The sequence below is a fragment of the Rhipicephalus microplus genome, chromosome 6 (assembly GCF_043290135.1).
Source record: "Rhipicephalus microplus isolate Deutch F79 chromosome 6, USDA_Rmic, whole genome shotgun sequence".
Taxonomy (NCBI): Eukaryota; Metazoa; Arthropoda; class Arachnida; order Ixodida; family Ixodidae; genus Rhipicephalus; species Rhipicephalus microplus.
This window is the reverse complement of record NC_134705.1, coordinates 73,612,466-73,623,133: the sequence shown is the minus strand read 5'-3', so window position 1 is coordinate 73,623,133 and position 10,668 is coordinate 73,612,466. Positions and strand designations below refer to the sequence as shown.

The 10,668-nt window shown below is 50.4% G+C and overlaps 2 protein-coding genes across 5 annotated transcripts in view; one reads left to right on the top strand and one right to left on the bottom strand.

The window, feature by feature from the left end:
• LOC142765308 (uncharacterized) overlaps window positions 1-10,668 on the bottom strand; it is a 125,320-nt gene that overhangs the window by 23,800 nt on the left and 90,852 nt on the right. The gene's annotated exons all lie outside the window — the stretch shown is intronic.
• LOC142765311 (store-operated calcium entry-associated regulatory factor-like) lies at window positions 37-3,067 on the top strand. The gene is made up of 4 exons (XM_075866071.1): window positions 37-258; window positions 858-964; window positions 1,042-1,080; window positions 2,957-3,067. The coding sequence occupies exons 1-4, from the start codon at window positions 38-40 to the stop codon at window positions 2,980-2,982; spliced, it is 393 nt and encodes a 130-aa protein (XP_075722186.1). The 5' UTR covers window position 37; the 3' UTR covers window positions 2,983-3,067.

Here is a 10,668-nt window from a genome sequence, read left to right as displayed (position 1 = left end):
GTGTGCTTTATGACACAATTCCTGATCAGTATTTATTATGCCCAGTAGCCTTCTTAAACTTTACTCAATCTTTTCAGTCTCATTGAGTAAGCTAGCGCGTGTTTTACAGTTTTGCTATTTCTTTAAGTATATTCTTTTGAACATCCTCTCAGGGCGGGCCCCGACAGGGTGGCCTAGGAGCTCATCGGAGGGACCTGGTTTTTGGACTGGAGCTGCGACAGGTGGCCTGGTGGGCTATCTGTTCGGAAACAGGGGCACGTGAGTAAACACAAAAGGCCACTTTCATGCTACGACATTTAAAATTGCAAGAATGCCACAGTTCGTACTGTTAAGCCTACGCTTTTTCATGTTAACCACCACACACTTGCTGACCACGGCTGCTTCTGCTCTTGTTTAGTGTAGCTTTGAAATCAAATACGTACCTTTTGAAATAGAAACAAAAAAAATGGAACTGATCCAACACGGACAAACTTAAGTTCTGTACCACATGTTTAAGCTTGCCAAAAGTTTTACAGTCATATTGAGATAGAATATTCACTTACACTTGTTTGAGCATGCTCAAGCAAGTGAAGTGCTTAAGCTTGGTTAGAGTTTCGGCTTCTAATGCATACTCTAAGCACATTGGCTAGTATTACAGGATATATGTCAGCCAATGGTGGCTAGTGTTGATGGCACAAGCCGTGAGCAGCTCATGTGAAGTGCTCACTAGAGTTCTTGTTTGAGCATCATGCCACAATTTTGTTTTCTTCTTCATAGGCCAGCCGAATCTCAGGAGTTTGGCACGCCAAAAACTCTGAACCCAATAGAGTGCCGTCCTTTTCGCCATACTCACTTTTTTGCCATAACAATTTTTGCAGAGACGCATGCGAAAGGTGCGTTTATGATTTTCCCGTGGAAAGAACTTCTGCTCCTCCTGTTGAAAGAAACTTCGAACCAGCGTCGTATTTTGCGAGTGATTCACCATGTAAGGAATGCCCGGTGACTAGTAAGGTCACGGAAGGTGCTATAGGCTGAGACATACAAATTTCTTTCACATTTCAGATGTCAGCGACCAAATGAGCGACATGGTCACTTCAACTGGTAAGCGCCATATGAAATATATGCAAACCTATACATACTTTCCTATATATCCTCGCGGCGATTCCACGTTTTGAGCTTTTGAGGTGGAATCAAAAGCTATGTGCAATGCAATCCCCAGTTTTTTCTTACAAATCATTAAGTGCATTACTTATTGCACGCTGGGAAAAACTTGCTTCATTAGGTGCATATTATTCAGAACCGTGATTAAATTATACTTAGCGTTTTTTCAATGTGAAGCACTGCATCAGAACTTCCGATCTAAAGAAATGGCACGTGAAATTTTGACATAACCACGTGTCATTGCTGAAAATATAGTTACTATAGGTTATAGGAGCTCTGATATAAGTGTACCAGCTGATATTGAGCCCATGCTTACGTCATTAAACTTAGTTATAAGTTCAGTCAATCACACTCACTCAGACTCTTGTCGAGCTGGTAGTCCAAGCAAATCGAGATGAGTAATATTTTGGTGTTTGAGTCTCTTGCCTCCAGTTGAGAATAAAATTTTATCGAGCCTGTCTCAGAGTGAGTCTGGTTAAGAAAAACATTGGTGTGTACGAATAGGTGTGAGCGCTCAGCGATCAATGCACTTATTGGGTGAGTGTCACTGCGCTTCTTTTAGCCGATTCTAGGTACTAACTACTCGGGTTCGGACTCACGATTACTTTTATAGCATCTAACGTACGTACCCATGTCTACTAAGGCTTATTTTATCATGTCGGCATTGGTACGCCTGATCGATACTTATTGCAAAGAGAGACATAGGGGGGATGGGAAGAGGGAGGCTGTTTTGACCTCCCCCCGCTACTCATTTAGTTTTACAATAAAAGTGTTTTACACGATGCAATCACTCATAACTCGTACTTCAAGATGCGACAACAAGATGCGAGAGCAAGGCGTATAGTACAAAACTGAATATGAGACATATCGCCGTCAAGGCGCTTTAAACGACGATCAAAACTGGTCACATGCTAACCCAATCATAAGTCTATGATGACCCCAATCTAGCAGTGAGCGAGACTCCAAGTGGAGTCTCGCTGACTGCTAAATTGAGAGTGGTAAAGCTAGTGTAAGTCCAGCTGAAGAAAACTTTGTTGAGTCTGCGCCCGAGTGAGCCCCCAAGAGCAAGATATTTTTGTTACTGCACTTTTCCTGTCGCTCCAAGCGCATACTTGACTCAAAGTAAAGACAATAAAAATAAAGTGCGCGCGTTATTTACACGGATATCTACGCGCTTCAATCGGTTCACATGACGAAGCTGTACAAATGCCGTACATATTGCCACATATATAGGGATTTTGTGGTACGCTTAGGCCGACAAAAACAGTGTATAGTTATTCCTTTATTTTGCTACGTTCATTTGCATCGTCAAAGTAATTTAATGCCGCCTTTGACGCGTATATGACTGTGTATCTTCTGTCAGATATCAATAATTCAGGCACAATTAGTAATCGCTTCTTTGAATAAATTGTTTAGTTTAATAAATACTACAGCTGAGCGCCCAGATCTAAGCAATCCGGCAGACCTTGGATGCTCTTTGAGGCGAAGGGCTCCGAGCCATCACCTGAGGTCACTAAGGTTGAACTGTTGGCTATTCTACTCAATAGGTTTTTTTTTATTCTAGGAGCACTAACCAAAAATAAGTGGCTTATATAAATGATGAACGAGTCTTGGATCACAAATGACGATCAGAACATGACACCGCGATACAGGCGTGGAACACAGGTGGCAATATAACATTATTGGAAGAGATTACCACTTTTACTCACGTCGTACATGAATGTAATGCTGTGTTTTCTGATACTATAAACCATAAAGATCACTTATGTAGAAAGTGTCACTGAGTTATTGCAATTTTTTTGCTTTTTTCTTCCAGGCTTCGGAGGAACCGATAGGCGATAGCCCTCAAAGGTCTTGTTCTGGCTTATCTACTACGAATTCTCTGCGCACTCAAATTAAAAGTTATTGTAAAAGCGTTTCAAATAATCGGAATAATCTAAACGAAGCGCAATAAACATGTGAAGCAATTCCAGATGTACGTCTGAAATTTGATATGCGACAGGTACCACTTAAGGGTGTGCTTCAGTTCGCGGGAGTCAATCACACAGGCAGAGTATCTTATCCCGTTTTCTTCGGAGGCAGGCGAGTGAAAGCATTCGGCAGTACACGCATACACTTGCTTTAAACTACCCCTGCGGATCAATGTGAGTGCGGTATACCTGAAAACGTCGGGCCTGATGATCATACTTTTGTTGCAGTGCGTACCGCCACGATTTATTTATGTTTATAACGTGTAATGCGGCTAATGTGTTTAATACAAACTAGGTGCCTCCATATCCATTATCAAAGTGAAACCAGTGCGGAACATAGGACAGTGACAGTTTTTGTCACTGTCGTATGTTACACACTGTATTTCACTTCGTTGATTATGTACCAACTGGCCCGAATAAGCACTTTAGTACAGTCCATGAGTAGTTTCGCATAGACTGTACACTTTAGTACAGTCCATGCGAAAGTCACGTACGGAAGAATGGCGTCCCACGTCTTGTGTTCGACATCGACGTTTATTGCCATTGTTTCTGCGATCGTCTTGTTAAGCCGCTCGGTGAGGCCGTTGGTATGTGTGTGGTACGCTGTCGTCCGGCGGTGGTTTGTCTGGCTGTATGCCAAGATCGCTTGAGTTAAGTCGGCAGTAAATGCAGTTCCTCTGTCGGTGATAAGGACCTTCGGGGCGCCGTGACGTAGGACAATATTTTCGACGAAGAACTTAGCTACCTCGGATGCACTGCCTTTGGGAAGGGCTTTTGTCTCGACGTAGCGGGTGAGGTAGTCGGTAGCTACCACGATCCACTTGTTTCCGAAAGACGTCGTCGGGAATGGTCCCAGTAGGTCCATACCAACCTACTGGAAAGGTCGGCAAGGTGGTTCAATTGGCTGCAGAAGTCCCGCTGGCCTTTTAGGCTGTGTCTTGCGTCGCTGACAGTCCCGGCATGTCCTCACATAACGAGTGACGTCGGTAGTAAGACGTGGCCGGTAGTACCTTTCTTGTGTCCTCCCGAGCGTGCGAGAAACACCGAGGTGCAGTGCCGTCGGATCGTCGTGAAGGGCCTGCAGGAGTTCTGGTCGCAGAGCTGAAGGCACCACAAGGAGGTACTTGGCTCGGAGCGGTGAAAGGTTTTTCTTTTGGAGAAGACCGTTTCGCAGGAAGAACGACGCAAGTGAGCGCTTGAATACCTTCGGGACTTCGGCAGTCCTGCCTTCGAGGTATTCTATAAGGGCCTTAAGTTCCGGGTCGGCCCGCTTTCGTTTAGCGAAGTCGTTGGTAGTTATCGTTCCCAAGAAGTAGTCGTCATCCGGCTCGTCGGGTGGTGGTTGGTCGACAGGCGCACGAGAGAGACAGTCGGTGTCGGAGTGTTTCTTGCCGGACTTGTAAATGACAGTAATGTCATATTCTTGAAGTCTCAGGCTCCATCGTGCGAGGCCACCTTAAGGGTCCTTCAACGTGGCTAGCCAACACAAGGTGTGGTGGTCGCTCACAACTTTGAATGGCCTGCCGTAGAGGTAGAGGCGAAATTTTGACGTAGCCCGGATGATGGCGAGGCACTCCTTTTCTGTTGTGGAATAATTGGCTTCTGCTTTGGATAGCGATTGGCTGGCGTAACTAATAATCGTTTCAAGTCCGTGAGCCCTCTGCACAAGAACAGCGTCAAGACATACACTGCTTGCGTCAGTGTGTATTTCTTTCTCAGCGAATTCGTCGAAATGGGCAAGTAACGGAGGCGTCTGTAGGCGAAGTTTAAGCTCCTGGAAAGCGGGTTCCTGCGGCGTTTCCCACTTGAACTCTACGTCAGCCTTGGTAAGGTTAGTGTAATGAAAAATATTCTTTATCGGTGCCAAGGCTCGTCAACGCTTGTTTTGCGTGTCGTGAGAGGAGAAATGGACTTTGAGACGACGCGGTAACAACACACACGACGTTTATGACAGAGCACGAAAGAAAAACATAGAACACAGAACCAGTAAAACCATGAAGCCGAATAAGTAACAAAACTGTCTGATCGAACGATGAAACAAATGAACTCGAGTTCAAGGCGCACAGTTCTAAAACCTCACAATGAGATGCGGGCCCCGACGAACGCCGAGGTGCAGGGCAGGAGGCAGTGACAGTCAATCGGAAGCGGGTTGCGTCTCGATCTGCGACGCTATGGTGACAGTGACGCTTGGCGGAGTGGGGACGTGGGTACGACTACGGAGCAGTCAACCCTCATCGGAGACGCGATGCTCCATGCGTGTAAATGGCCAGCCCGTCCAGCGAACAGCTTGCGTCGAGACGCGATGCTCGGCGCAACCTTGACCATTAGCCAGGCCACGTTCATCGCTGTGCCGAACGGCTAACCGTGGATACGCCTCGCCGAGATCCACGATGCCCTCGGAGAGGAAGAGAACAGCAGGCCAGGCCACGCCCCGAGATGCAGTACTCGTGCCGACAACGTCACCCCAGCTAGTGGTTGGATGGCAGCAGCGTGGACGGCCGCGTTCCCTGGCCGGAACCTGGATCGCCTGCGTGCAACGCTTTGACCCGCTGTCTCCCGTCTGCCGCTGCTTCGGCTCATCCCCAGCCACAAAGCTTACCGCCACGTAATGGTCAAACGTGGCCCAATCGTGGCACGCCACCTCGATGGGCCACCACAGGTCATCAGCTGATTGGCTGACCTCACGCGAACCGTTGGCTCAAAATCCCACGCACCTTGCCCCGCACTTCCATCGTCATCGTTTTCTTCACTCATCACAATAACTCCCCACACAAGAAAGTTGTTTCCGCAAAACAACTTTTCTCACACAAGAAAGTGATGAGGGACAGAAAAACATGCAACTTCCAACAATATCCGGAGATGACACTAATGGAAACGCCGATCTGTCTTTACAATGATACAGTCCAGAAGAATAACTTTTTAAATTAAACATGCATACGGGCAACAAAAACCAATCACTGCACAAGATTTCATTTTCTTATGTACTAAACAGTGCAGTGCTTCCTGGTATACACTCATGATTTCTTAAACAGCAGCAACTCAGTCTTCTAGAATAGGCTGCCTTCACTCGGTCTTCACAGAGGCTGAGTTTATCAAGTCCAGCTTACTTGATATTCTTCTGGAAGCGTAACATGAAACTAAGCAGCGCTTTCGAGCCCTCATTTCTTTATCCTCAGCGCTCACCCATGCCAGCAAAGCCTCTCCACTCAGCCCCATCTACTTCCCTAGCTCAACTAGCTTTCTCTTGTCGTCCATTCTCGTCTGCCACACACAAACAATGTGAGGCTCTCAGATGTAACGCGAGAGCTTGGTCCTGTCGCGGACGCCAGAAAATGGTGATGTTTAGGACGGTTCGAGCACTTCCACTACTGTGCAGCGGCGCAGGAAACAGACAGCGAGACGTGTTCAAACGTTTATATACAAAAGAAGGGATATGGAAAGTCAGTGATGTGGGCACCGTCGGGACGACCACCACGGCACATGAGGAAGAAGAGTCCCGCGGACTCACGACTCTCGAGCAGCGGTGGCATCGTCTAGGAGATGCCTGGACCAGTGCGACCTCGGACCTTGTTTCCGAGCTCTTGATCACCGCTTGGGCGTAGCGGTTCCACGTGCGGGTTCTGGCCAGCACAGCACCATCTGTGGCGTGCTGAAATGCTGCTCGCCACAGCTGCGGTGTGGCAGCTCAGTCACCGGCGTTCCTCGCCTTGGCCAGGGCACCGCCAGGTACCCTCGGGTACACAGCTCATGAGCTTGCGGCCCACGTCCGAGTCTGGCGCGTCACTCGGTATGGCTCGGCACCGCTCGCCGATCCTAGATTCAGCCAGCAACTCCCCTGGCACCTGGATTTTCGGCCAACCTGAACCTTGCCCGGCTCCGTGGTCCTCCGTACACACGCCCACGTCTTGCCCGGCAAAACGTCTCGCTCGTCCTTTGCCGATGTGCGACGCTCTGGTGACACCGGCGCTTGATGGCATGGGTGCGACTGCGGAGCAGTCAACCCGCATCGGAGACGCGATGCTCCATGCGGGGAATGGCGAGCCCGTCCAGCGAAGAGCGTGCGCCGAGACGCGATGCTCGGCGCAACCGTGACCATTAGCCAGGCCACGTTCGTCGCTGTGCTGAACAGCTAACCGTGGAGACGCCTCGCCGAGATCCGCGATGCCCTCGGCAAGGAAGCGAACAGCAGGCCAGGCTGCGCCCCAAGATGCAGTACTCGTGCCGGCAACGTCACCCAAGCTGGTAGTTGGACGGCAGTAGCGTGGACAGCCGCGTTCCCTGGCCGGAACCTGGATCGCCTGCGTCCGACGCTTCGGCCCGCTGTCTCCCGTCTGCCGCTGCTTCGGCTCATCCCCAGCCACAAAGCTTACCGCCATGTAATGGTCACACGTGGCCCAATCGTGGTACGCCACCTCGATGGGCCACCACATGTCATCAGCTGATTGGCTGACCTCACGCGCACAGTTGGCTCAAAATCCAACGCGCCTTGCCCCGCACTTCCGTCGCCATCGTTTTCTTCGCTCATCACAGTTAGTGAGAGAATCAGCGATGCGGGCAAAGTTTTTCTCGAACCGCCTATATTAGGCGCAGAGGCCCAGAAATCGGCGCACCGCTTTCTTTTCAGTGGTCGGCGGGAAGTCGGCGATGGCGGCTGTTTTCCGTGGATCGGGACGAACTTCGGACTTGCTAATGATGTGCACCAGAAACAAGAGCTCCTCGTACGAATATCTGCACTTTTCTGGCTTCAGTGTGAAACCGGACGTCTTGATGGCTTTAGGTACAGCTTCAAGGCGCCGAAGATGCTCGTCGAAACTCGAGGAAAACACGACAACGTCGTCAGAGTACACATGGCAAGTCTGCCACTTCAATCCTGCCGGTGCTGTATCCATAACGCGTTGAAAAGCTGCAGGCGCTAAGCAAAGACCGAAGGGCATCACCTTGAACTCAAAAAGGCCGTCCGGTGTTGTAAACGCCGTCTTCTCTCGGTCTCTTTCGTCGACTTCAGTTTGCCGATAGCCAGTCTTGAGGTCCATTGACGAAAAGTACTTGGCGTTATGGAGCCGATCAAGTGCGTCGTCTATTCGTGGGATAGGATACACGTCCTTTCTTGTGATTTTGTTCAGGCGGCGATAATCGACGCAGAAACGTGGGGTCCCATCCTTTTTCTTCGCTAACACCACGGAGTATGCCCATACTCTTGCACGGCTGGATAAAGTCATCCCGCCGCATTTGATCAACTTGTCTCTTCATGGCTTCACGTTCTCGCGTCGAAACCCTGTACGGACTCTAACGGAGTCGTCTGGCATTTTCTTCGGTTATGATGCGATGTTTCGTGATTGGGGTCTGCCGAATTTTTGATGACGATGAAAAGCAATCTTCGTATTGCAGGAGCAGGGCCTTGAGCTGTTCTTGCTTATGGTTCGGAAGTCTGGGATTGACGTCGAAAGCTATGGTAGGGGCTTGGTTCCTCTGAGGAGGTTCTGCAGAATCGGCTAGGGCGAAAGCACTGGTGGCTTCGACAATTTCTTCGATGTATGCGACCGTTGTTCCTTTGTTCACATGTTTGTACTCATTGCTGAAATTTGTGAGCATAACCAATGCTTTGCCTCCCCGCAGCTCTGCCAATCCTCTTGCGACGCAAATATTTCGGGTGACCAACAAATGCTGACTGCCTTCAACGACGCCTTCCAAGTCAGGGGATTTAGGAACGCCGACTGAAATAATGACGCTTGAGCGAGATGGAATGGTGACTTGTTCTTCCGGCACATTCAAGGCATGGTTTCCTGGCGGCGTGCGCGGCGGTAGTGCTTCTTCTGTCGATAACGTTATCGACATTGTTTTTAGGTTGATTACAGCACCATGAAGGCATAAGAAGTCCATGCCAAGGGTGACATCTCTCGAGCAACGCTGTAGGACTACGAAGTCTGTAGGATAAATACGGCCGTTAATGGTGACTCTCGCTATGCAGATTCCTGCACGCGTTACGAGATGACTTCCAGCTGTGCGTATTTCAGGGCCTTCCCAAGCTGTCTTAACTTTCTTCAACTTTGCGGTGAACGACCCACTGATGACGGAGTAGTCAGCTCCTGTATCGACAAGAGCGGTCACACTGTGGTCGTCAATAAGAACGTCGAGGTCACTAGTTTGCCGTCTCGCATTACAGTTTGGGCGTGGCGTCGGGTCAGAGCTGCGTCGGCTTGTTCCGATGCTTCCATGTTGCGTCGTCAGGTCACCTTCGGTAAGTGAGGTTTCGCCGTCAGGGCTTTGCCTGGTTGGCGTTGTGTTCGGAAAGCTCCGTCGTGGCGGCTTCATCGTCAGAGGATCTTCGGTAGTTCGTCGCACAGAAACCACACCTCCATTGGTTGCTGCCCTTAGTTTCTCGGATACGGGCTAGGAGACCAGCCCCGCGTTGGGCCAGAGTACTGCCGGGGGTGCGGTGACATGCGGCGGCTGGGCGACGGAGAACGGGAAGGACTTCGTGGTGTCCATTGAGTTCCTGTCAGGTAGTCGGCGAAGTCACGTGGCCGTTCTCCTGCCTGCGGACGCGGTGCATTGACGACGAAGCCACGCAGTCCCATCTGTCGGTACTGACAACGGCGGTATGTGTGTCCGGCCTCGCCGCAGTGGTAGCAGAGCGGGTGGTGGTCAGGGGTGCGCCAGACGTCAGTTTTCCTCGGCGCACTGCGCTGGGCCGCTGGCAAACGGTAGGACGTCGGTGGGGGTGGTGGCGGCTTCGGCGTCTGGCGACGGAAGTGCGATGGGGCAGCGTTTTGGCGAGCGCGAGGAGGGGGGCATGGCAGCGGGCTGCAGCTGCATAGCTCATGGCTTGCAGCTGAGGCTCTTCAGGCTGAGGAACGCCCAGCGATTGCTCGATATCCTGTCGTACAACGTCCGTGATGGATTCCACGTGAGGCTGCGCTGAAGGAAGTAATTTTCGCAGCTCTTCATGCACGAACGCTCGGATCGTCTCACGCAAGCCAGTGGGTCCAAGCGTTTGAATGCCGGCGTAGCTGGTAGATTAGAAGCTACGGTATATTGTTGCGTGCGCATCTCAAGCGTCTTCTCTATCGTAGATGCTTCTGAAATGAATTCGGCGACCGTCATTGGCGGGTTTCTAATCAGCCCAGCAAAGAGTTCCTGCTTTACTCCTCACATGAGCAGACGGACCTTCTCCTCGGATATGTCGGAGTCAGCGCGGCGGAAAAGTTTAATCACATCTTCAGTGATTAGCGCCACGTTTTCGTTTGGCATCTGCATGCGCGTTTTAAGAAGAGCTGCGGCCTTCTCCTTGCGCACCACACTTGCGAAAGTGGGGAGGAACCTGGCGCGAAAGACGTCGCACGTTGTAAGGCTTCGCTCTTGATTCCCGAACCAGGTCCGAGCAGCATCTTCTAAGGCGAAATACATATGCCGGAGCTTGTAATCGTCAGTACAGTCATTGAAGGCGGTGACGCGGTCGAACCTTTTGATCCAGCTTTCCGGGTCTTCCAGTGGCGAACCGCGGAAAGCTGGCGACTCTTTGGGTTGCCGAAACACGAGTGGTGCAGGCTGCACGGGG

Coding starts and splice junctions, on each gene's coding strand:
- LOC142765311 (XM_075866071.1), top strand. CDS start 38: ATGCCCAGTAGCCTTCTTAAACTTTACTCAATCTTTTCAGTCTCATTG. Junction 259..857: donor CTGTTCGGAAACAGGGGCAC/GTGAGTAAACAC, acceptor CAATTTTTGCAG/AGACGCATGCGAAAGGTGCG. Junction 1,081..2,956: donor CGACATGGTCACTTCAACTG/GTAAGCGCCATA, acceptor TTTTTCTTCCAG/GCTTCGGAGGAACCGATAGG.